General features: G+C 41.5%; 1 protein-coding gene across 1 annotated transcript in view; it reads right to left on the bottom strand.

Moving 5' to 3' along the window:
• Positions 1-24087, bottom strand: part of Tmem182 (transmembrane protein 182) — a 49600-nt gene extending 25513 nt beyond the window's left edge. The window contains exons 1-3 of the mRNA XM_028865803.1: positions 23776-24087; positions 23465-23564; positions 21926-22024 (exon numbers count right to left, since the gene is read on the bottom strand). Of these exons, the coding sequence (XP_028721636.1) occupies positions 21926-22024; positions 23465-23564; positions 23776-23907 (331 nt within the window). The 5' untranslated portion in view covers positions 23908-24087. The remainder of the gene's footprint in view (positions 1-21925; positions 22025-23464; positions 23565-23775) is intronic.
• Between the last annotated feature and the right edge of the window lie 3674 nt (positions 24088-27761).

Genomic DNA, 27761 nt, shown 5'->3' with positions numbered 1-27761 from the left:
TTCCTGGCCTCTCCAGGAGTGGTTGCTTCCTTAATATGTGACAATAGTGTTCCCTATTTTCTGTTGCTGTAAGCTTGAAGCGGAACACCTGACCCAAGGACGCATTTATGTTCTTGATACATGCCGGTCTCTAGAATGAAGACTCTATACTCCATTCTCTCTGTGTGTACGCTCACCCTATCAGTGGGCCATGAACTCCTTCTAGGGCAGAGACTGGGACTCCCTCATCTTTCTAACTCAAGTGGAAACTTTGGCTTGACATGAAATAGATGCTCAATAAAATATGAATGAGTAAATGATCATTAACTCTTCAGCTAATCTTCATTGGAGTCTCAAGATTAATGGGATTTGCAGTGCTCACGGAACACAGTGGAGCTAATTAGTTCAAAAGGAAATAAATCTACTGTCTAGACCTCTTTGTCACAGTGGCTGAATTTGCACTGGGAAGAAAGAGCCTCATGTAAAGGAAGGGCTGAGGAATCAAGCGAACAGATGCTAACACCTGGGGCCTTAGAGCTATGGCTTCTGTCTCCATATTTCCTTGTTCCCATACACAGCAGTGCATACCTATGAATCCAGAGCAGGGAGGTTTGTAGGACCTCCTGTCTTGATTCTTACCCCACTCTGAACGCCTAAGGCAGGCCATATTTTCTACCCACTGATCTCCTTTACATTAAACATAAAATTTCTGATGGACCTCTAAAAAAAAGACCTGGTGGCCTTCACAGCAAGCCATGAAGGGAATGTTTACAAAACTACTTTATTACACATTTTTAAACACAAAATTGTAATATCCTTGCCTGAAACTGTTGATTACATCCTAGGAGATCACCAGCAGAAGCTCACTAGTGAGGATTCCTTTCTAAGCGTCCTGGGATCTTGGCATCAGATGGCTTGATTCTGCAAAACTCTAACATCCTTAAAATCACATCTTTTCAGGGAACTTTGAGGTCCTCCATTAAGGAATGCTTATAAATACAGAGTCATCTTCTTGGGATGTGACTTAAAGGATGTTTCTACCATCCGACCAAAGAGAACATTTATTTATTTTTTATTTTTTATTTTTTTTGGTTTTTTGAGACAGAGTTTCTCTGTGTAGCTTTGTGCCTTTCCTGGAACTCACTCTGTACCCCAGGCTGGCCTTGAACTCACAGAGATCCGAGATCCGCCTGCCTCTGCCTCCCGAGTGCTGGGATTAAAGGCGTGCACCAACACTGCCCAGCCAAAGAGAACATTTTTAAAGAACTACACAGTGTTAAAATGCTTTGCTGTTTTCCTCTGTGTGTGTGTCGTAAGATCCACAACAAAAGAAGTGATCAACAACTAAATGGAATCCCATTTTTGTAGTCACCAAACTGAAATTCTATCTAATGTCAGCTGTGGCAGGTAATCAATTACTGGCATTGCATTATATCATTGGAAACACCTAAAATGTAGAGAAATCCTCGATGGGATGGCAGTCAGCGATCAGCCGTGCCAAAGGTAGGTGTGACAGGTGGATGGGACATGACACAGACTGTAGGAAGGGTGTCAGGCCCCATTTTACCACATTGCTTAAGGCTTCTTGGGGACAGTGACTCTGAGAAGAGGAGAGAGCAAGAACGGCTGGGAAGAAAGGCAGTCCTGAGACAGCACAAGCAAGGGAGATGGAAACGGAAGACAGAAATACAGCAGGACCTGCCAGTGACTTGGCATAGAGGTGCAGGACGAGGCCAATGGCAAGCTTGATGCTAGAGAAGCATCCAGCGCGATCTAGTATCATTAAGAGATACTTAATGATGCTCCTGGTAGAGTGCAGTAATTTTTCTAAGTAACAGGTCTGCCTCAAGTTTTATGCCTTTCCCCCAGAAATGTTTTTTGTTTTGTTTTTTAAAGTCACGAATTAACTCTTTAAAATTCGGCTACAGAGGCCCTCTATGTATTGTTGTCAAAACCATCAAGGAAACAGTTTGGTTTTGCACGACAAAAAAATAACATAAGGAAAAGGCAAACGTCTCACATCCCCTTTGCCTTTTAGAGAACTTTATAGTCCCTGGGAGGTTAAGTATTTTGAGATAAAACACCAAAAGCCTGACAATGCTTCATGGAAACGAAAGTGTCTTATGGAGGAAGTGAAATGAGCTGAAAGCCATTCCCAAGGAACTGAAGCTAACGATAAAGGACCATAGAGTTTCAGGAAGAAAGAAAAGACAAGCAGAAGAGGCCTTGGCTGCTGAGGTGGCATTTCGCCAGCCCCTGTGGCACGAGTCCACCAGCTGATGTCCCTGAAAGAGGCTGGCCAGTGCAGAAACAGGAGTGGGGTGGATTTGGATGTAGGCCGCATGTGCAAGGAATGATGAGCCTTAGAGAAAGTAATGTAAAACTCCAAAACCAACAGGACAGCTGGGACATCTCGGACACCCACGTTTACATCTGGGACACACAGTGAACGAGCCTGTCGTCCTAATGTGCAGTGCTCGGGTAAGTTGATCATCTTTAAGTCAAAGGGACTCAGAGGGCCGCACACGCCACCGCAGGGGACCCCTGTCATAACTCCCTGCCTGTTAAATGTGTGGAGCCACCAAGGAACAAAACAATTTCTTCTAGTTCCGTCCCAGAATGTTCACTTCTCTAAGCTCTTACGACAAGAAGAAATCACAATTTTGCCAGAGTACTTGGATAGGGTTTCTTCACACACAATGGCTCTGTATTTAGGTCCCATTCAACATCCTGAAGACAATCATTTGTAATCCGGTGTCTATTATGCAGGCTCCGCCGACTTTTGTTCCCAGCTACGGGGTGTTTCTCCAAAGCCACTGAGTTTGTCTAAAAACCATTTACTTCTCCTCCCCTGGAATTCACCTCAACCCCTCATTCTCCTCATCCTTTGCAGAAAAAGCACACAGAATTTCTAAATCATGCTGGGCTGCTGGGAAATTGCACATTTCCCTCACTCCCTTTCATTCCTGGGCTCAATATGTCCATCTTTTCTTCCACTTAATCTTCTGTCAGTTCACATCAGCAAACATTCAAGGGGCTACAGAAAGCCTTTCCCGTGATCCCCACAGTGAACTCGGAGTCACACTTTGCCCACTAAGTAAGAAGCATGTTCCCAGACCTTCAAAGTCAGCATTTACTAACTACAATCAGAAGGACCTGCCAGGGATCTGCCCTTTTTCAGGGATGGACCCTAAGGGATGCAATGGAAATACTCAGTGGCAGCCTTGGCTCACTCTCCTCTTCCTCACTGGCTGTCCTGACACTACTTGTCATGCGGCGCTCTTCAGAAGCCAGCCTCCCTGGCTTTCTATTTCTTCTCATAAAGAGGTTGAAGCAACAGCCTCAGAGGTCACCTCCAGCTCTTCTCTATAGAGTCTCAGCAAGCACACTGCCAATACACTCCTTTGTAAAGATCTGTGTACACTGAACATCCAACTCGCGGCTGGAAAGAAGCAGCTGTCTCAAACTGCTCATTTGGAGAGTGGAGAAACTCATGTCTCAATGGAGAAAATCATTGCAAAGATCCAGCCCAGGATTCCCACAGCTTCTCCCTGCACATTTGCAGAGCTTGCTTTCCACACTTCTCTGCTGTGAAAGGACACATTTTTGGAAGACTTCCTTCCCTAGCTGCTGGACACCACGAGCTGTTAGAGCAAACACCCTCTGATTGTGGAACAACTGCTGTTGCTCTGGAAACAAATTAACAAGTTGACTTTCACAAATATCCCACAGGACATCAACAGCACTAAAGCGAAAAGACTTTGGATGCAAACATAGCCTTGGCCATGGACTGATACTACAGTGGTGCTTGCCTTTAATTCCCTCAGAAGGCAGAGCCAGGTGGATCTCTATGAGTTCGATCGAGGCCAACCTGGTCTGCAGAGCAAGATCCAGGACAGGCACCAAAAAAAAAAAAAAAACACCCTACTCAGAGAAAAACCCTGTCTCAAAAAAACAAACAAACAAACAAAAAGGAAGCAATGACTTTAAAAATGCTAGTAAACCCACTTTAGATAAGGCAAGCCATTTTTAAATACTTGTATTTACACCTCAGCTTCCTTTTATCTCAGTGCCCCAAACTAATTTGTGAAGAGTAGAAATATAGCAAAAGACAGAGCCACATTGATCCACTATATCAAAACTAAGAAGTAAAAATTGAGAACTTACTGAATCATCTAAATTAATCAGCATGTTTTGTATGAAAGTCTTTATCATTATGAGGAACCCACAAATGGTTTTCCTTGAAATGTTATAGAGAACTGAAGTTTCCTGGTTTTAAGCCATACCCATACTGACAACTCTGAAGATATCTCAGACTGTGGAGAGTTAGAATATTGCAGATGAGTAGCCAGATCTTTCATGAGTTATCTATAGTAGCCATATAGCGTCTGCTTCTGTATCTAATCTAACGCTCTCTCTACTATTATGTAAAAGCAATTTTTAATATATTCATTTAGCATATCATTAGCTTCCCCCAATCCAAAAGCTAAGAATGTCACCATTATTACGGGAAGCCTGTATTCTGCTGTAACCTTATTACATGAAGTCCCGCCAATCTATTTGGTAAGTGCCTTGATTTATTACTTTCTTTTGTTCTATGACTATAAATGTGCATGTAGTCCCCATTTAGGGGAGAACATGGTGTCCAGAACCAGCTGAATCTATGTTCTTGGGCCACTTTTATTCATTCTTGGAGCAGAGTTAACTCATTTATTCTTTCAGGAAGGAGAGCTCATTCATGTTGATATAAATTATGAAGCAAGTAACAGGCATGGAAGAGGCTGATAATTCAGTAGCATCATTGGATGGAAAAACCGAAACCTTATTTCTTTGGCTGCCAACTGGCTGCTTCAAGTGCTATCTTGAGGCAACCAAGATTGTTATATAAAACACAAAGGTACAGCAGATGGGCCAGCATGAGCACTTCACATCATGTTAGCTTAGTGTATGTTTCTGTTGCTCTATAAACTGTAATGAGAAAGGAAATAGATGTCTTTCATCCCAGCACTCAGGAGGCAGAGGCAGACAGATCTCTGTGAGTTTGAGGCCAGCCTAGACTACAGATCAAGTTTCAGGACAGCCAAGAAACCCTGTCTGGAAAAACCAAAGGAAAAAAAAGCAAAAAAGTTTTATAAATAAAAACTAAAAACCTGCTGTATTTGTTTTTTTTTTAATACACTACCAGTGTTAATAGGCTTCTACAAGCAGATAAAATAGAAGAATGTAAGTAACCAACTACTAAGAAAGTAAGACAGTGTCACTTTGGCATGTTTTGCTTTGGGCATTTTTGCATTTTCCAATTATTGCTAGTTTCTCGAGGTCAGAAGCCCTGGAATTCCAACAATACTCGTGTTTATTGTGTTTTATGAAACTACAATAAGGACTAGAGGCTTAGAGGCTGCTCTTCATGAAAAGCACTAACTCCTCACTGGAGCCTGATGACCCATGATGGGCAGCTATATGCATTTCTGCCTTCATTTTGAATCTGTCTCCTTTGCCCCCTTAGACTCTGAGTCAGATTCCTACTCACCTGGAAATTTAGGCATGCCAGTCACCTAAGATGATAATCCTCTACCTTCAAGGCTGACGATGTCAAGATAAGAAGAAGTTATTTCCAAGATGTGAGGGGTCATTATAATCAACAGAGTTTCAATTGCCAGCTTTATGATATTCTGTTCCCCATCATGGGCCACATACAGAAGCCTCCAGTAACGGTCCTACGCCTGAAGGCCAGCCATCTCCATTCTGCCTTTCTGGCTGCTTCTTTTCTCTGAGTCATTCTGTCCTGCGGTCACTTGAATGGATGGATAAATGTCCTGTGACAAATCAAAATTCCTCACCAGGGAGCAGCAGCCTTCTGCTTCCTGGCAGATGAGATAAACCCACTTGTTTCTATTCTTCCTGTCAGGCACAACTAAACACCCTGGAAATCACACGTAAAATGAGTGGTAAAAAGGTCCATAGAGGTGGACAGTGCAAGGCAGGCAAGCTAGGGACACTGGGACTCAAGGAACAGCACAGTGATGAGTTGCCAGGGCTTTCTCATTGTCCTGCATGTCCCAAAATTGAAGTCAAGAAGGTACACAGATAGAGTAAAAAGAAACAAAAACGCCCTGCTCAAAAGACTAGACAAGCAATTGTGCAGCTCTTTCAAACAAGCCTTCTACTTTGGACAAATGCTAGAGGAAAGCAGAGAAGCTCAGGAGTCACTTCCACCAAACACCATGGCAGAGAGGTTATCTCAGCTCATCCACTCTGCATCCAAGAAGCCCAGACATTTATTTATCCCCTCCAAGCAGCAGTGAGACCACCCTCCACGAAAACCATGGAGAGCATGTAGGGCGTCAGGACTTCTAATCATCAGAGATGAAGCATAACTTTTCCTACCAGGACAGAGTTATGGGAGGCCCACCAGAGAGGCAGGGCATTCACCATCTTGCGGCCCACTTCTCCCAAGCCCTACCCATGTGAGTGAAGGCTGTGGGTGGCATTGTAATGTGGCCTCACCCAGCCAGGACAGAGTCAGAGGAAGCAAATGTGAGACCAGACCCTCACTATTTGTCAGAAGAACAAGGCCCATCACATACAGGTATCACAGGTTGTGGATGAGAAGCTTAGAGACCACCTCCAATGGGTGCAAATGAAGCCATGCTTTCCCTCTCCAGAGTAGTATCAAGAAAATCTGACTCAAATAACAATTTTAAACAAAGTCCACAATCATATAATAGTCTATTTACTGATTCAATTCCTATTTAAGCATCTTCAGTAATGAAAAAGATCAGGGAAATTGCGACATTAATGAAAAGCAGAGTCCTTAGACACCAAGGCCATGGTGCAGAGGCTTGTTATCTGATGAGGGCTTTGAGGCTGTTGCTATGGAAACACTTCAGGAACAAATTTGAAAATCCCTGAACCAAATAAAAACTGGATGGTACAATAAGCATTTTAAAATGAAAACTGAGTCACCTGAAATAACTAAAACAAGAACAATCAGCAAATACGTTAAACAGCAGAATGAAGAGAGGGAAGGAAACAGTCCACAGGCTTTGAATGCAGCGACAGAAATCCCCTCATCTGCACAAGACTGGAGGCTGACTTACAAAGACAATCAGAGACTAAAAGAGCAGTGGAGCTGTGACAAAATATGAAGGATGTACGTCTTCTGTGTCTCGAAGGTTAAATGAAATAGGACCAGGCTGAAAAAGCCATTCAAAGAAATGATTGCTGAAAGTTTTCAAAGTCACCAGAAGATGTAAATGCACAGATTAAAGTAGCCAATCATAGCCCAAGCAGCATAAGCAAAAAAAAAAAAAAAAAAAAAAAAAAAAAAAAAACAGCAAAACTATAACAGCAGCAGCAAATGCATCAAACTTCTGGCACTTGCTAGGAGACAAGGAAAGGCATCACTGAGACAGTGATGGAGGAAATAACTCCTTTTGTAGTCAGAAAAATGATAACAGTGAATAGCTGTCACAAGCGAGAGGGTCAGGAGCATTGGGCATATTCTCCAAATCCTGAAAGATTAAAAACTGTGAACTTCAGATTCAACACCTAGAATGAGGACAGCATCGGACAATAAAAGAGACACCACCACACTATCGGATACCTGAAAATAGTGGAATCTGTCACCACCAGAATTGTTCAAAACCACAAAGGGAGTTTTCTGCATAAAAAAAAGTGCTCTATTCAAATAATAATAATAATAATAATAATAATAATAACAATACTGATCATAAAAATATGAGTGACAATACCTATTCTTTCTCCTCTTGAATTTTCTTAGTCATGTTTGATGACAAAAGTTTTTGTAAAGTAACTTATTGCATGTGACTCTCAGGATATGTGAAACTTGAGAGACAATTGTCCTTGCCATAGGGTAAAGGATTATAAAGAAAACAAAGTTTTCTGCTGCCAGTTTCACACTTGGCTATGACAACATATTTCAGGTGGATAATGAGTAATTAGCATAGAGGTTTACAAACAGGTCAATTGAAAACCACTAGAGGCCGGGCGGTGGTGACGCACATCTTTAATCCCAGCACTCGGGAGGCAGAAGCAGGTGGATCTCTGTGAGTTCAAGGCCAGCCTGGGCACAGAGTGAGTACTAGGAAAGGCGCAAAGCTACACAGAGAAACCCTGTCTCAAAAAAAGCAAAAAAAAAAAAAAAAGAAGAAGGAAAAAAAGAAAAAAGAAAAAGAAAGAAAGAAAGAAAAGAAAACCACTAGAGGCTGAAGACATAGCTCAGTAGTTAAGAGCATTGCTGCTCCTCCAGGAAAAACCCAAGTTTAGTTCCCAGCACTTTTGTTGAGTAGGTCACAACCACCTGTAAATTCAGGTCCACAGGATCCTTCTTCATTTGCTTGCCTCTGCAAGGGTGCAAACACATGTATATGTGGCATACATTTACACATGCATACACATAAATAAAAAGGAAATTTAATGCTACTATAAATAAGCCTACAGTAAATGTCTTTGTCGGGGTTCTGGGAGATGGGACTTAAGTACACAGAGCACAAAGAGTTTACAGGACAGTAAAACAACTCTAAAACACATATTAATGATGATGTGGGCCATAATACATTTGCCCAACCTCATAAAATAAACCTTAATTAAAATGATAGGTTTTAATTACTAATGATGTATATATTGCAACAAATGTGCCTTGTATGGAATGGAGTAGAAGGAGATATTGTATAGATAAAAATGAGAAAATTAGTACTTTCCACTCAATTTTCTGTAAATATGACACCACTCTACAAATACCCTTTTAAATATCTATATGCTAGCAATGAACATATGAAACTGAAATGTATAGCATTCTCAGCACCCTGGTAATACAGGCAGGAGGATCACAAGTTTAAGGCCTCACTGGGCTACATAGACAGCCCAGGGCCAGCTTGGACTACAGAGTGAATACAAGGCTATCCTGCACTGAACAGTGAGATTGTTTCAAAAATCCAAAGGCTGAGGATGGAGTTCAATGGTGGGATGCTTGTAACATGCATAAGGCTCTGATGTGGTATTGGCAAAGAAATGTGTACACAGATGAATGAACCAGAATCCATGATGCAGAAGATCCAACCAAGAACATTTTAACAAAATTTTTACACCAATGCAAAGACTAGATGGAAGACGAACAGCATTTCTAACAAGGAGAACTGAAACAATTGTTCATCCACTGTCAAATAATCAGCCCCAGACAGCAGCTCAAAATGTATCATGACTTCATTGTAAATTTGAAAATGTTCAACTATTAAAAGAAAACATGAAGTTCTCCCAAGATCTAAAGACTAGGGAATAGTCCTTCCACATGACACTAGAATCATGGTCTTTAAAATTAAATCATTAAGTTTAGCTTCATCAAAATCTATCACCTTCATCTTACAGAGGTTCCTATATATCCCATTAAAATAAATAATTTATACAATGGAAAATATTTAGAAAGTTCTAACCAATAAATAATTCATATTTTAAACAATAAAATAGCTCCAACATCCAATGGCAAAAGGCATATAACCTTTTGGGAGATAGGGGGAAACAGAGAGACAGCTTGTGGGTGGAGACATGTGGGTAGTGCATCCCAGCACATGGAACACTGAGGACATGGCAGTTAGGGACAGAAAGGATTCTGTCGCTATTAGAACGTTCAAAGTCAAAGCTAGTGGCAAAGTGTGGATGAGGACACAGAGACCCTGTTCCTCACCACACTGCTTCTGAGGTCGTGAAATGGCACAGCTGTATGGGCAAAGAGTTTGGCAGCTTCTGAGAAACCTGAACACTCATCAGCTATGGTGTGCACACCTAAGGTCATGGCACTTGAGAAGCTGAGACAAAAGAATATTAAGTTTGAAGCCAGCCTGGACAGCCTTCTGAAGCCCTAGAGCCAAAACAAAATTAAAAAAAAAAAATAAGCTTTCACTTACTGTATGGTCATTGTACTACTGGGCTAAAAGTGTTTAACCATGCAAAATAATACATATTCTTTTTAATCACCCCAAACTCAAAATATCCCAAATGCCTTGAAGTTGGATATTGATTAAACAAAGTACTTAGCAAGAAGAAGGAGTGAACTATTGATGCATGCAGTAATTGGATGATTATCAAGGACACGAGCATTAAATAAATGAAGCAAGTGTTAGGTTATATATTATATCAATTCATTTAATAATATTGAAATGAAAAAAACAGTGATATATAGCATATTAACATTAGCGAATGCTAAGGGGCTGGGATGGTTAGAGATAAAAGACTGAAGGAGTAACAGGGTGTAATAGGGTAATAGGGATAGAGTGTTCCTGGATGGTGATTGTGGGTGGTGATCACACCATGCAGATCCATCTACTCGTGTGATATATAATGATATGAACACACCAAGTCTATCTATCTATATTCATTTCCTGGACTGGATTTGCACTATTCCAATGGAAGATGCTAATGAGTAAAAAAGTCAAGTTGGAGGAAAGAGGCAGCCTCTGTGTTATCCTTGTGATCACCTGTGGTAGTATAGAATCTGTCAAAGATATATACTGATGCGTTTATCATGGAAAATACATAATGTCTGGAATTTGATTGAAAATAGTGTTGTAAGCCAGGCAGTGGTGGCACACGCCTTTAATCCCAGCAATTGGGAGGCAGAGGCAGGTGGATCTCTGTGATTTCGAGGCCAGCCTGGTCTCCAAAGTGAGTTCTAGGAAAGGAGCAAAGCTACACAGAGAAGCCCTGTCTCGAAAAACAAAACAAAAGAAAAGAAAATAGTGCTATAGTGGTTTGAATACGAATGGCCTTCACAGGCTCATGTTTGAATACTTGGTCCCCCATTGGTAGAACTGTTTGGGAAGGATTATGAGGTGTGGCCTTTGGGAAGAGGTATGCCACTGGGGGTGGTCATTTTGCGTTAACTCTTTCTGCCTCTGACGTGCATATCAAGACATTAATTAGCTTTCAGTTGTTCCTGCTGCCATACCTTTGCTCTGTCATCATGGACTCCAACCCTCTGAAATCATAAGCCCCAAATTAAACACTGTCTTTTGTAAGTTGCCTTGCTCATGGTATTTTTAGCACAGCAAAAGAAAGTAACTAGAACAAATACCGCGGATTATTTCTAGAGAGGGGACAAATACAATAAATATCAAAGCGGGGCAATGGCAAGCTATCTATGGTCATGGTATTAGTTCTTTGTAAATATCTGAAAATGTCCAATAATAAAATAGTGGCATACACCTGTAATCCCAGCACTCCAGAGATAGAGGCAGGAAGATCAGGAGTTCAAGGTCATTCTCAAAATCATAGGGAGTTTGAGGACAACTTGAGCTCCATGGAACTCTAAAAATAAAGTAAAATAATGTAATTCTAAAATAGAACCAAAATCCACCATCATAGACTGATATTTTAAGTTACACAGCTTTCCAGACACAAAGGTATTGTTGTTGATGATAGTGATGTTTTATTTGGTTTCCTTTTCTTTTTATGAGATGTTCATTTAAAAGATGCAGTTAATGTCTGTTAAATGGTCAGCATAGGGCTATGCAAGAATTAGATATGTGTTTACATCTTAGTATTCTGCTCCTAATGCTCTGAAATATAGAAATCTTCCTAAGTAGGGCACTGAGCTCAGTTATATTTTCCAACTCTTTGTAGAACTGGAAAGTCCTTTAACTTTGTAAGTCTATAGATATATGTCTTCACTGCTTCTTCTGAAGCAAGCATCCTCTCCATGCCCACTCTCTCACCCCATGCAGCACTGGTCTTCCCATGATGCCCTCACTCACTCTCATCCAACTGGCTCTCTCTTGTTCAATGTACTTCAGGTATACTCTGACCTTGGTCCTGTTTCTTCTTTCTGAAAGGCATTTCTCTGGGGACAGGTCACTCACAGGCTTTCTTTTTTTTTATTATTTGTTTTAATTTATTTTACATACCAACCACAATTTCCCCTCCTTCCTCTCCTCTTGTTCCTTCCCCCATCTTTTCTTTACTCCCTCCCCCTTCCACTCCTCAGAAAGAGTAAGGCCTCCCATGGGAGTCAACACAGCATGGCATATCAAATTGAGGCAGGACCAAGCTCTTCCCCACTGCATCAAGGCTGAGCGAGGCATCCCACCATAGGGAAAAGGTTCCAAAAAGCCAGCTCATGCACCAGGAACAGGTCCTGTTCCTACTGCTAGGGGTCTCACAATCAGTCCAAGCTACACAACTGCGGCCCACATGCAGAGGGCCTAGGTCAGTCCCATGTAGACTCCCTAGCTGTCCAGTCTAGAGCCAGACCCTCAACATCTTCTTTCCCATCTCCACTCAGAGATTACTGCCTCAGAGGCTTTCTGCCAACTCCATGAGAGCTATTAACCATCTCTTTGGGTCTATTCACCTCGAATTCCCCCCCCCATTTTTGGCTTCTCCATAGGACCTGTCATTATGATAAATTGACATGTGATGACCTATTCATGTACTGACCCGCCCCCCTTCACTAGAATGATAAAGATTTGTTTTGTTTTTATTGTTTTGTTCCTAAGACCACAGAACCTACACACACGTGTCTGACACATAATAACATGTATTCAACAAACATTTGCTGAATGAATTTCAACCAATATTACCAGATACGGAGTGCCACATTTTAGCCAGGACACATGGCATACTATTAAATGATGATGCTACTAGCGGAATGGTGACTGAGCGGACAACAATAAAAATTTATTCTATCTGAAAACTCGACTAAATGTCCGATGTGAACACACACACTTGAGACAGCAGGACAGGAAACATTCCACTAGGGAGAAGCTATGATGCATGCTTATGGCCTGATGGTGTCCTATTCTGGGAGTTCTGAACAGGGAAGAGCATCGTAGGAATAGCTGACATTTATTGAACAATGATCCGACAACTGTTTTTGCTAAGTACGTATGCTATTATCTCTATTCATTTTACTCACAACTATATGAAGTGGTTTCTATTTTTATGACCATTTTACAAACCAGTGTGGAAAAGAAGCTGCTGTGCGTACTCTTAGCTTAAGCACAGTGCCAGAGACTAGGCACTGGCTAGAAGCTGGGCTTGTAACTCTCGCAGAAGCTGGCCACATGCCAGTCTCTATGTGATACCCTCTCTGTGCAGCCTGTATCTAGTCCCCAAAGGAGGCACTTAGGGCCATGCAGACATTTCAGCTGCCCAGGAGAACCCATTCCAGCTGAGCCCTCTTTTTTATATTCCCCAACCACCTGTACAATCTTTTATATCCATCTGAGTTCTGCTCTGAAAAAATCTGTTTCTGTGTTTAGTTTTTCATTTAGTGTTGCCTTATGTATACATCTATGAGGGCAAGGATTTCAGGCTTATCCTGAAGCATTCATAATAGTGCCAGGTATACTGTAGGCACTTAGTAATTAAAAAAAAAAGTTCCAGTTAATATTTTGATACTGTCTTCAAAGGAAAGGCCCCAAATTGTGAAGAGAAACAATAACATTTAAAGATAAGAGGCCTTGGTGAGCTCTCTGTTCCCTTTGGGGTTGCATATTCTGATAAAGGAAGACAAAAGAAGAGTAACCATTACCATGTGGTTGTGGGCTGAGGTCTGCAACCAGGCACCATGCAGAAAGGATGAGCACACAGGACTCAACCTTGCATCAAAGTATTCAGGAAAAAGGCAATAACTTTAAGGGAATAGAAATAAGAACAAAATTGTAAATGTCCAGTGCAGATACAAAACACTTCTATTCATTCTTTGCAAACAACACAGCATAGTGAATACTGATAAACCTGTTACATCACATTAGAATTATAAGTCACTAGAAAATCATTTAAAGGATATGGAGTGATGTGCATCATTTCTTTGAAGAGAAAAAAAAGACATGATTTTATATAAAGGACTTGAGTAGCCATGGATGTTAGTGTCCATGAGGTGGATCCTGGAACCAATGTTCCCACATTATTGAGGAACAAATATGATTCCAAAAAGGTTATGCCTTGGGCTGGAAGTGTTGGGAACAGATGTCTAAAAGTCCCCAGAGATCTTGTCAGAAGACAATTTGTGTGTGTGCCAACCCCACCTCCACTGCCCAGGATACTTGTCAATATCTAGAGACAATTATGATGATGATGATGATGATGATGATGATGATGATGATGATGATATTTTTCTACTCATTTTACATACCAACCACAGATTCCCCGTCCTCCCTCCTCACCCCCCCAGCCTTCACCTCAACCCACCCCCCATTCCCACCCCCTCCAAGGCAAGGTCTCCCATGGGGAGTCAGCAGAGCCTGGTACATTCAGCTGAGGCAGGTGCAAGCCCCTCGTCTCTGCACCAAGGCTGCACAAAGTGTCTCACCATAAGCACTAGGCTCCAAAAAGCCGGCTCATGCGCTAGGGATGGATTCTGACCCCACTACCTGGGGGCCCCCTAAACAGAGACAATTTTTAATGGTTACAAGTGAGAGGTTCATACTGAAATCTAGTGCGTAGAAGCCAGGCTTCTTATAAACCATCTAGCGATGCACCAGATAATCTCCACAGCAAAGAATCAGCCAGCCCTCAATACAAAGATGCCAAGATTGAAAAACCCGGCTGTGCCGCTCGTCTTGAGAAGGGGATTCCACTTGTGAGCACAGCAGGCATTTATTTTTTTCAGATACACATAGAGCCTAGAGCCTGTCCTCCCAAAAGAAAGTCAGGCTACACTGTTGTCTGAGTCTTATTTTTCAGAAAGCAATCACCTCCCAATCTGAGGAACTTGTGAATAAATCACAGGCGATGCAAAATAGCTTCCTCTCAAAGAATAATTTTTAACTACAGCTTTGATGTTGGGTGCAGGATGTGCATAGCTGATTCTGTCCTCAAGGGCGACGACTGTGTGGAGAAGCTCAGGGGAGGGTTGTGGGAGTAGTACTCACACCAAATCCACTGAGAGCCTGTGTTTGGATGGGGGTTGGGGGGGTCACACGAAAGATCAGCTGTTAACCAGCTACTGCAGAATCCCTTACAATATATGATGAATCTGTGATCACGGCTGTGTGGGGCCAGATGTTTGAATAAATGGCGGAAATTCAAGTTGATGTTAACGTACTTCCAAATTCTAAGTACTTTGCATTATGGGAGATAGATAACACTTTCTATTCAGTTTTGCAGTGTGTATTTTTTTTTCTACTTAGGTAAATTAGATGTGTTTAAAATACTTGTTAAATTTAGAGCCATATTCAAAATTGACATCTGTGAATGTGCAGAAAAATTAATAAATAAACCAGAGACATATCTGAAAGTTGATCTACAAGTGGAGGATGGGAGAGAGATCCTGATGAGATTAGAGGCCAAGGATTTGCCACTGTATCTCCTAAATACTTGAAGCATTTACCTTAACTCCACTCAAATTGAGTTCATTCCTGTGCTAGATCAAAAAAGTCAAATGCCAGGACATGTGTCTCTAAATGCTGTTCCGCTTCATGCTGCACAGTGAAATGAGTTTGTATGTGTGGTTGTGTTGATAAAGCCTCTCCCTCATTCTCTTTTCTTGGTGGCTATTCTAAGTCCCGGTGTTGGCCAACTGCATGGCTCTCGACTTTCTGACTGCACATGCCATAGCAGTCCTTGGCAGCTTCTGCATTCCCAGCACTCTGAGCCCCACCCCTTTATGAGGGACAAGGCTTCCTAAGCTGTCCCTTGGGAGAAGGAAAAGGAAGGGCCAGCCTAGAGTGGGACTTGGCTCTCGGGTGGATTAGGAGGTGATAAAATGTTCAGGAACTGGAAATGAGTTCCCCAGGGTGGGTGAGAAGGGCATTACCAAAAAAAAAAAAAAAAAAAAAAAAAAAAAAAAGAGTCCCAGGTTCAGTCTCAGAATGGGCAATGAGTCAGAATGCCAGAATGCACTGTAGAGCAGAGGTCTGGACATCCAGGGTGGAACTAGCAGGGCAGGCAGGTTGAGGAGAAGAAGGCCTCAGAAATAGCAATCTTGATGGGCATCTACAGCATCCCTTGGTGGGGAGGGGCTGTTCCAGTCACTTGAGCAGCTGTATCATTAGCTCCTGATCCAGTTCCTTCCTGTGCCTCTTGATCCCCTTTTGTCCTGCTTGCTTCATTAGAGACCACACCTCCCTTTTCTCCCCTCTTGCTGGCTCCTTGGACAGGGTCATATATTAATCATGAATGTGTCTGCAATTCTCCTGCACCCTGCTTCTTGCCCTATGTACAGCTGACACACACTGCCTGTGATTATTTTCTGAAAGATTGCTCATGATATCAAAACTCTCTTCCGGCCTTTCTCACCACTAACTGCTGTGCTAATGGATGCCTTTTGCACTTCCAGCTACTTACTTCCAAACTGGATCTACCATCAGCTCAAACATAATACATCTAATCCCCGCCCCCAGAATGCCACCTCTTCTACTTCTAAACATTCCCTGCTTCTCTCTATCTTCATATTCTCTCCATATCACATTTTCTTAATTGGAAGTTATGTGGTGTTCAGTACTAGTGGGCAGGCACCTGGTCACACAACCTCACAGCAAAAACAAAGAAAATCTCTTTCTATATTTTGATCCACTATTCACAGGCCTGGAACTATAACCTGAAGAATTAATGAAATGACAATAAACTTTACATACATATAATTATTTTCCATCTACAGGCAGTGGCAAATGCTTAAATTTTTGAGAAATCTTTAGGTAAAAATATGGAGAAATGTGAGCTAGCCTGAAACCGGGGGTGAATATTTACCTTAGTATTTACAATGCATAAAATCATGTAGCATACAAGCATGTAAAGAGGACTAGAAAGAAAAAAACAATGTCAAAGGGCACATTGCCAGGAGGTAAACACCATATTGCCTTCTGTGTGCATTGTTTAGACTGTATCACATCTTTTCCTCTTGTCATCCTAGAACCCCCAGCTTTCTTTTGTTTAGTGACCAACATCCACAACTTAATCATGTTGGTTATTCCTTTGCAGAGTTCTCCTACATGCTTATTCTACCCTGGTGATTTTTCAGCAGGATGCCATCCCCACGGGGTGAATTCTTTCAGCTGGCTCACACAGACCCTCACCTCCTGCCTTTCTTTCTTATCCTCCTCTGCTACAGTGGCTAGAAAAGCCCCAAGCTCTATGTCCCCACCTTGGGAACATGCAACAGTTTGATGAATAAGAATTGACCAGGAACCCACAAACAGATTCGTGGCACAGTTGGCTGATGTGGGTAAAACATGAAGTGACAGATGACTGTCCACTTGCAAAGGAAAGGGGAAGCCTGGTTCCCATACAGCATCATCACAGCAGCAACCTTGACCTTCTTGTTGCATGAGGACATTTAAAGCACAGCTTTAGAACGGATCTCTTCTGTCTTTCTACTTCTAGTTTCCCAGCATCCACTTCAGTTTACATTTTACATGACAACAGAAGAGGCAAGACTGGAATAGAGTATTCAACACCGACCATGAGGCGAAGGACAGCTGACGGTTGAAAACTATGCTGGAGACTGAGAAGTACAAAGAAGAGAAAAAGCAATGTAAGAGGCATCTGGGTCTATTTAGTAAAGAGGCAAAGCAATATGCATCCACAGATGCTTAGACATCAGCATCCATATACAGCATGGTATAATGATGCAGTGGATACTCTACAGTCCTGAGCTAAACAGACAAGACTCCCATTCTGTGGAGCTTAGGATAGAGCTGCAAAGAAATACGTTCAAGAAATGAGTACACAGGTAAACACGAAAATTGTGTGTTTTCAATGATACAGTTCAAGAATGTTGTTAAATGGGGGTGAAAGTGGTCTAGTCCATGTGCACATAGATCTGCCAAGGAAAGTCTTCCTAGAAAATCTTTGATCCTGCATCTGGGTTAGAGAATGGGGGGGGGGCAGGGAGTGAAAAACAGTAGTGCACAGGGCAGAGAGAAGCACAGATTCCATAGAATTCAAAGGTCCAGTAACTAGCCCATATGCATATTCTGTTGAATTCACCAAGAAAACTTGAAATTGTGCTCAATATATGATGCTTAATTAGAAAACAGGAGGTGTGTGTGGTAGGTATATCTGTAATTCTAGCACTTGGAAGAATGAATCATCAATTCCAGGCCAGCATAGGTTGCATAAGAAAATCCTGTAGTACAGAGAGAGAGAGAGAGAGAGAGAACAAAAAGATAGAGGAGAAGGAAAGAAGTTAGGGAGGGGAAGGAGGGAAAGGGAGGGAGGGAGGGAGGGAGGGAGGGAGGGAGGGAGGGAGGAAGGAAGGAAGGAAGGAAGGAAGGAAGGAAGGAAGGAAGGAAGGAAGGAAGGAAGGAAGGAAGAGACAAGGGAAGGGAGGGGGAAAGAGAGGGTGGAAGGGAGCCAGTGTGTAACCCTGTGATAGTGTGTGAGCTTAGAATGTATAAAGCCATGAGTTCTAGCCCCTGCAACACCAAGAAAGAAGAAAACCAAGTCTGCTATTCGTTTTTTTTTCACCTAAAAATAACTAAAGTGGTTTATTACTGTACATATTTGATTGATTCACTGATGATTGTAGATGCTAGGAAAATGCTCTACCACTGAGATATGTCTCCAGCTTCTAAATGTGAGTTTATATAAAGTTATTCTCCACAAAATTATAAGCATTTCCCAGTTTCAAAGCACTACACTGATTTCTAGAGACATCAATATGAATAAAAATGAAAATAAAAAATAAAAGCAGACTGGTCTGTTCTGTGCTACTGTGGATCTGGAAGAAGCTGAGGGAAGTGATTACCCTAAGCCTAATAACAACACCCAGCAGTGGGTAGAAGTGCTGGAGAGTATGGGGGCACCAATGAAGGGAAATAGTAATACAATCAGAACTGAATCATCTTGAAAATTAGTGTATGTCCAGTCTGTCATCACCAGATGACACAGACAAGTGAGCCATGATGACTGTAAGCATGAAACAGCCAGCAAGCCTAACCCCTGGCAGATCTCCAATGGTGTTATTTAATGGACTTTGAAATTCGCCAGCCTTTTTCAAAAACTGAGAATAAAAACCCTCACTCACTGGGCTCAGGCAATCATTCTGTTATCTAAATTTGAGAGCAAATGAATCTCAGACTATGTCTTTGAGAGTTAAAAAGTATTCGAAGGCAACACTGAATTAAAACCAAATGTACACACAGGTTCGATTCAGATAAAAAAGCAGAAAACATACATTCTTAGTGCCGCTTATTTGATTTTCTTTTTGTTTCTCTGAGATGGGGACTGGCTGGGTAGTTCAGACTAGTCTTGAATTCTCCATCTGTCTCCTGAATACAGAGGCGTGCCACCAAGCGCAGTCTTGGTGCCCAGCCTTTCCTTCCACTGTAATTTTATCAACTTACAATCAAACAGAAGCCAGAGCCTTAAGATCTTTGTGTTAGTTCTGCCAATGACCGGCTGTGCAAGCATGCGTGGCTACATTTTCACATGCAAGTCAACACCGACCAACAGTCATTCTAAAAACTCAGGTGAGTGGAAACTCATATTAACAATTTTCCAGGCCATGATATTTCAAATTTTATAAACAATACCTCCAATTTACTGAAAATGGCTGTAATACCTGGTAATTATGAAGCTACATAGAGCTGCCTACAAAATAGCTTTGGGGTCTGGGGAAGACGAGTGGAGTCTCATCATCTAGGAAACACAAACATAAAAGTCAGGTTGGCTGCTGTTCAGGAAATCTATGCCATTCTCTTGGATGTCAGAAACAAAGGACAACCTTGCTCATCGTCATGAGAATAAATGAAATGTCTATCATATTTCTGTTCTAGAGCATATCGTTGTGCAGCCTTGCCATTTTTACTCAGTGTTCAATAAAATTGCTTAAAGTGGATGTGGAGTTACATATGGATGCCAAACAAGAGTCTGGTAATTTTTTAAAAGTTGGATGCAATTTTGTCACTGGATCCAAATTACTGGCACAATAATTACACGCAATGCTACATAATAATTCTAAGCATAATTGCAGTGGGATTTCCATGACATGCATTTACTCCATCTCCAGCATAATTATTATGCACAGATGATGATGCTTCATCTTCCTATTCTCCAGTATCTCCTTAAGGTGCATAGGTTTTTTAATATATGTCTGTAATACCTCTCTCACTGATGGATCTCAACATGTGAATGATAACAATGATACGAATATTAATGTAATGACCCTAAGTTCTGGAAATCTAACCCCATATAACCTCTTAGTTCATTTTATAAGACTAAGAATGGGGATGAAAGGACAGCTTTGTGACTTTCCTGTAACCAGAATAAGTCTCTGTGCTGTTGCACCCATCTCTTCTGATAGAAATGAGAGAGTCTACTTCCTGCAGGACATGGGAGTCTTGTGCAGGTATGGAAGAGATGCCTTCCCAGCTTTTCAATGGGAAGGAGTGCACATCATGTCCATTGCTCAAGGCCACAGTCTTTTGGACTGTGTGGACAAGCACAGCCACAGGTAACCTCATCTTCCTTCCTATCCAGACTGGACACTGATTCCATAAAGTGTCATGGGACTGCCACAAAGGTGAATGATACTGCCTTTCATAAACACAAAATCATAACGTATGCATTTCTGACAGAGAAAAGAGAAATAGATGAGCCAGGAGTCATGTGAAAGTCTCTAAAGTTTTGGGATAGTGGATGCTGTGTATCAGACTATGGTGTCTGGGCCAAAGAAGAGGTTAGATATCCTGTAAAGGACCCCTTTTTAGATTTGATTAACACCTGTGATCAGCTGACTCTGGTTTGAGTATAGCAGATCACTTTCCATAAATGGGGGGACCTCATTCAATAATGTGAAGGCAGTAAGAGCAAAGACAGGGTTCTCAAGAAAGAAAAACTTTTGCCACACAATATATAAGCTTGAGGGGAGTGTCCATCCTGCCAGCTTCCTCAACAAACTTCAGAATTCTCAGGCCCACAATTACCTGAGATAAATCCTTAAAATCAATAGACAGACATACAGGCAGACACACAGGCAGGCAAGCAGACAGACAGACAAATGATAGTCATAGAAAGTAGATAGATAATATATAATATATATACATATATATGTATATGTATATACTCTTTCAGCCCCAGCTTCCACATTTATGGTTTCATCAATTGTGAGCTATAATTACTCAGAAAAGCCATGTGCCTCTACCAACCATGCTCACACTTCTCATTCTTCTTGTCAGTCCATAAATGATACAGCGTAGCAATTATTTAAATAGTATTTGCATATTAATTAGGTATTATAAGAACGCTAGACATGGCCTAAAGTATAAAGTTGATGTGAGCAGATTGTATGCAAATGCTATGCCACTCCATATAAGAGACTTCAGTATCTGAGGCTTTGGGTATCTATGGGAGTTTCTAGAACCAATCCGGCAAGCATACAGGAAAAGATAGATATTCAACTGGTTCTGCTCTGTAGAACTCTGGCTAATATTATTTTATTCAAAACATTGCACAAATTATGATTCCTTTTCAGAACAATACATTTGACTCTTCGTAAGTTATTGATAGTTTGTACCAATTCTTCATTTAATTATCAAAAACAATGTTTTTAATATAATTTCCGGTTAATTCTATCGATGGTTAATCATACTCAACAGAGTAAAGTCACTTTTTAGGAAAAAAGGTATTATAATCACATTTCATATGTAACAATTATGGAAGAAACTTAAGTAGGATGTATACTATAACACATGAACTAGCAATACTCGGGAAGCAGCTCTTCTTGATAAACATCACTGTCTTCCAATTCAAAACTACATTTTAAATTATTTGCCTAAATCCCGAGTAAACCACAATAGCTCCGATTCAGATCAAAGTTGTATTCTAATTAAACGTATAAATGGTGTGTTAAAATATTAATGTTTCACATTTGGCAAGTTAATATCAGATAAAGCATTATGATTCTAGCTGTCAAACTATTTTTAATTGTTCGTAAAACTTGTGCAGCCAGGCCAGTCTTGGGGGACACCTGGAGGTCGGAGATACTTACTAACTGCAGAGTCATAGGAAGTAGAGTTATGTTCACCCCTCATGAAGGGGTACGGAGACAGGTAAGCATGTGTGCAGTTCTTGGACGGTGGCTGATTGGCTAGGGAGAAAGGCAAAGGAATGGTGTCCATTACTGGAGATTCAGACATGACTCACGCCTAATGAAACAGGAACCCGGGAACCAGGGACACACAAGCAAAACAAGACTGCTGGCCTCCCAACAAGCCCAGAGACCTGCCAGGAGAAGAAAACTCTGCTGAAAAACACGGGCAACTTGGAATGAGAGTTTTCTGAAGCAGCTAGCATTCAATGGGAGAAACACACATTCCCAGAGGGACCAAAAGCACAGGCAAAACGCTGGACCTGTTTTCAGATGTTCTTCCTACCAATAGGATGCCTGGCACCCAGGAGATACTAAAAAATGGTTGTTTTCGAAATGTAGTAAAGTTAGGTTTGACCTTGACTAGTTCAGATGAACAGGAAGTTCTCTCTACACTCCTTCTGATGTTAGGGAAAAGATACAAGTGATGGAACATTAAAATTAAGAATTCAAACAAAATTCCAGCATTTGGGGAAACCACAAGAATAACTTTTATGCTCTATGAAAACTTAAAATTTATTCCATGTGCACTTAGATTTTGAAATCTAAGTCTGTACTCTAACAGTGGTCAATGGTGACAGAATATCTCAGAAGGATGTGAAGTCACCGGAGACTTAAGCAATCTGGTGACAAGTTGCAGAACATACAAGGAGCAAGGGGGTGACAGAATTTGAAAATAAGACTATAATCTCAACCCTCCCTAAGCTTTGGGCTAATAACTAGTTCTTTTATTGTTGAAGATAATAAAGTGACTGCTAGCTATTTTCAATGAATTGTTTCTCTAAGATAAATACAGCAGAAGAAATACAGTTCAAGGAATGCATCACATTCTTCAAGTTCCTGGACTTCAAAAGGGAACTTTAAATTTCCCTATAAGAACACGAACATAAAAGGGAGGCATTTCTCCATAGTGCCTACAAACTTGGGTGAAGCCCAACGAAGGCGGCTTTCATCTGCTACCACTGGTAATTAAGTTTCATTACAAAAAAAAAATAGATTAAAAAACTTTTAAGCTATGAATATAAAATAATACCTCTATTTCTGGGCTTTTGTATTTGAAATTTCAGTTTATAGCCAAATGAATTTCCAAAACACTTATTCGAAACATACCAATAATAGACACTTGAAAAGAAACTACCAAAGACAAAAATCTGCTTTTCTCTTTTTAATTAGAGGCAGTATATTTTAAATATGGGCAGAGAAACAGCAGGTACTCCACTTTTTATTGTAAATATTCAGACTCTTACTTTTATGAGAGAAGAGAAATGATCGCTAGAGACATTTCTCCTGTAAAGGATTCTGTTTGTGACCCTTTTGATAGCATCATGCTGAGACTGCACTATTAGGAACCTAGTCCACTTGAACGTGATGGGTACTAGACAAGAAGCGGTGTGCTTCTGTCTCAGACAAAGGGGGCTGAACAAGGCCAGCTGCACTTACTGTACCAGAACTTCCAGATGTTGGAGTTGTTCTCTTCCACGATGCCACTGAACCAGCATCTCCAGAAAAATCCTTCGTGGTGAAAAGTGATGTTCTCTATCTGCACAGAAGACAAATGACCTGCTGTCAGCCCCACGAGTGTAACTATGTCTCCTATGTCTTAATGCCTGTGATCCCCAATAATGATAACCACTAGCTCCCTACAGAACCCTCCCATGAAGAAATAGACACCCCACGGATATTCTTCACACAGTGCCTAAGGCTGCCCTCATGGCTACTAAGTACAGCAATATTTTGAAGAAGAAACGCACATTCTGTTCACCTGAACATCTGCCCACTTCAGTCGCGAGAAGCCAATAATCCGATCCAAAAGCCACCAAAAACAGCAAAACCCCCAAAGCTCCGAAGAGAGCCCCAAAGAAAATGGCAACATTCAGCCTCATTTTCCAATTGACTGGTTTCCTTTCAAATAAAAGAACAAATTGTAAACAGTCAACTTCTCAATAACAGCAGCAGAGAAAGAATGCCACTCTTGAGTCGGCAAGATCTCCGGAGCAGGTCCTCGCTTGAGCCGTGGTGGCTTCTCATTTCCACACTGTTGTCCCTTTGCTCTCCCTGGAGGGGCTCCAACCCAGCAGCTGAGAATGGCTGGCTATTTTAGGACACTGATTGAGGAGCTTTCTTCTCCCATGGGGATCAAAAAATAGCTGACCTTCCCCTGACTATAAAGAGACGAACCAGGCAGGAGCAAGCTGGGATTATCATCCCGCTGTTGGGTAATCTGTCCAAGTGGAGAGGACAGGGAACCAGGAGGAAGCCATTGGGTTCTAGCCTCCTCTGCCTGAGAGTCTGAACAGGCTGCTCTTAGGCTAAAACAGGCATGACAACCTGGAGAAACATGAGAGGCTCTTGGAAATGTAAATGGCCACTACTGGAGCCACAAAGAGTTCTCAAAAACAATGGAATTTGTAATCAACGTCTTGATTACTTGTGAACGTTCGGGGGAAGAGGAAACCTAGGTTTGGTTCAGGTTCATAACTCATCCATTCAAATGGCATCTAAAAGATCATTTATACATGGCAGTAGAATTCCGGAAGGAAGAAAAATTAATGTTATTCAGCATCCTGGAAGGACATAAAAGCCTGTTCTTCGGTGACTCAAGCCAATTTGTTCTAAATAAGTAGCCCGAAGCTGAACTGAAGTCTTAGAAATATATTGTTTTCTGGATTTCTTTTTTTCTTCTTCATCTTTAATATCTGATTTTTTAAAAATGTAAAACATGCCTGCTATCCATACAGACCACACAACAGAAATAACTGTGTTTCTTTCAGTCCCCGTCATCTCTTTGAAATTCATTTGCTTTGTTTTCATATCTAAATATGCCAGTGTGTCTTTAAAATGGATCCGTGTGCCCTTTATGATGCAGAAGGTCGGTTTGCCTGTTGTCTGATTGTTTCTCAAGAACAACATGGCCCCTTCAATCACCCAAGGGGGTATTTATGGACTTACAGCTTCCTTCACCCCTTCGGATGATAGACCCTGATGAAATTTGTGAGTGTAAAAAAAAAAAAAAAAATCCTGAGAAAGGATGAAAAGTCCTGATTCGCTCTTCCTGTGTGGAACCAGAGGTATCCAAGGCCATGAGAAGTAAGTAGGCTCAGCCCAGAATCACTAACCGGAAGGGTCAAACTGAACCTGAGCTGACCCTTGCCTAATGATCAAATTGTTTTTTGTTAAGACTCCGGCACCATTTGGCTGTGGCCTAACTTGCCTGTGCATCATCTAGGAATATTGATAATGGCTGTACAGCTAGCTCTGCTGTATATTTTGAGATATATATATGTATATATATATGTATGTATGTATATATATGTATATATATGTGTGTATATATATACGTGTGTGTGTGTGTGTGTGTGTGTGTGTGTGTGTGTGTGTGTGTATACATATTGCCCCAAAGCTGTATCTTGGTGTTTGCTGATACCAGTCCCAATCTGCTCTCTGAGATCACCACACAGTGCACGTTTAAAATCCTCTGTTATGGGACAGAACTCCTGGATACTTTGCAATTATGCCTTTCCTCCTTAAACCACAGTCTCCACACCAATCCCAAATTCAGTCTTTTTTTTTTTCCTAAACCAGTTAATTGTTCCCTTAAGTATCCTTAGACCACCACTGCTTCAAATATCTGCTTTGGTTCTTCTCTACACTTTCCAAGCACCCAGTTGAAATAAGGTGTGACAAAGTAAACCTCACTACGGACACTGTGGTTGTTGCCTGATCTGTCAACATGCCCCATTAGCCAGGTGGGCCCATCTGATCACAGGGATGCTCACATGAACAGGAGGGAAACTCTCCTGGCCTGAGTTTGCTGGAGGATTATTCATGCTCTCAGAACAGCTGCTGAGAGTTCATATGTACATCTGCCCCTACTGTGTAGAGAAAACATTGTCTCCTTTCAGTCACCTCTTACAGTCTTTCAGCCGGTTTCTTCCTCAGTTGATCTCTGAGCTTTGGGAGGAGGAGTTTGTGATGTAGCTATTCCATTCAGGGCCAAGCACTCTGCTGCCACTTACTCTAGGCACTTTAACTGGTTGTGGGGCTCTGTGTTAACCGCCATGTACTGCAAAAAGAAGTTTCCCTGATGAGGTCTGAGAGCCATGCTTATCTATTACTATAGAGATAGGAGTTGAGATGGTGGGTTCATGCATTTGGTAACAGTAGTATGTTCATTCTAGGGCCCATGAGCTCCCTAACCATGGGTTATTAGCCAGATTTATAACGCTGGCATGGTTCCCTTGTGTGGAGCTGGCCAATGAATCAAGCAGGAAGCAGTTGTTGTTACCCCTTACCCAGCCGCTAACCCTGCACACTATGCAATAACAACTGGTCTGGCAAGATATGCCCATGGGTAGAGTAGTGAGTGACACAGTCTGGGCTTCTCGTGCAACACCCTCCTCTCCACTGTGTTGGAGAATAGACACTGGAGTCTGATAAGTGAGATTACCATTCCATGGAAGTCAGTTTGCAGAGGAAGGCAGTTTGTCCCCTGGACGTCAATTAAAGAAAAGAGTGTGCATGAGAAAAGTCATCAAAATACAAATGGAAGAGGGAGGCGCTATGTAAAAGTCCGGTGAAAAATGTATGCCCCATGGTCCAGTGATTTTCTGCACTTTTTCCTCGGTTCACTACCCACTCCCATTCTGTGCTTTTCGCTTTTTAATGAACTGTCTCTATTTCTAACCATGTGTCCACAGTGCAGTCCTTCATCTGGAATCAGGTGTCCTCTGAACTCAGTATGAACATGTTTTTCCTTTTCCTTTCTTAAGCTCTTTTTTGAAGACCCACCTAAAGCTTCGTTCTGCTTTGGGCTTTCTCATAGTTTCTCCATGCCTATCTTAAATGGGTTTTTCTCTACCCACCCCTTCCCTACTTCCCAGGAGCTGCTGAAAACTTCAGCTTGCTTGTTTTACTGTTTTCCTCTGAAATTGTAATAAAATTATGCTTGAGCTTCTGTCTGAGTCAGTTTTAAAATTCTTTCATTAATGGGACTAAGTACTTAATAAAATTAATAGAATTATTTTATTAATGGGATTAAGGGAGACCTTGGTTTCCCCAGTACTGCCATGACCACATCATACACATTTTGAAGTACTCTTCACTGATTGTTATACATGATAAAACAATAACAAATAAACTCTACACGGGCAACCCCTGGCTCTGCTGCATCTCTAACACCAGGCATGAAAACGTAAGCCATTGCTCAGCAAATCCTTAACTGTAGATCTGATTGGTATTGACCAGAAGTGATTTGAGCACTGCCATCTGCTGGTCATAGGCCAATACTGCATGCTATTGCTTGCTAGGATCAGCTGAGATTTTGACACTTGAACACAACTCTAGCAAGGGTTCTAGATGCCTTCACTTTGGTAAGTCATGCTAGTCTCCGTTGAAGTGAGAGTTATTCCAATAGCTCACCCAAAAGGAGTTACATTACAAAAGTACGTTTCACTTCTTAAAAACAGTTGGCTGCCTATCAAGTACTAGAATGGTTAGGATCAGGGTTTGGGCCCTGGTAGCACTAACAAGCTAGGCCTTGCCACCCATCCTCAATAGGTCTATTAGAGAAGTAATAGAAGCAGAAAGAGGAGGTTTGTTCAATGTGGCCGATTGGGAAGAGGAACACATACATTCCCAAGGCTACCTTTCCAGCCGTGATGGGAGGTTTAAGCTTAAATAGAAGACAAGAAACATGCAGAGTTAAGTTCTCCTGGTCTTAGATCTGGTCTCGCCTGCA

The sequence above is a fragment of the Peromyscus leucopus genome, chromosome 16_21 (genome assembly GCF_004664715.2).
Source record: "Peromyscus leucopus breed LL Stock chromosome 16_21, UCI_PerLeu_2.1, whole genome shotgun sequence".
Taxonomy (NCBI): Eukaryota; Metazoa; Chordata; class Mammalia; order Rodentia; family Cricetidae; genus Peromyscus; species Peromyscus leucopus.
This window is presented reverse-complemented; position numbering and strand designations above follow the sequence as displayed.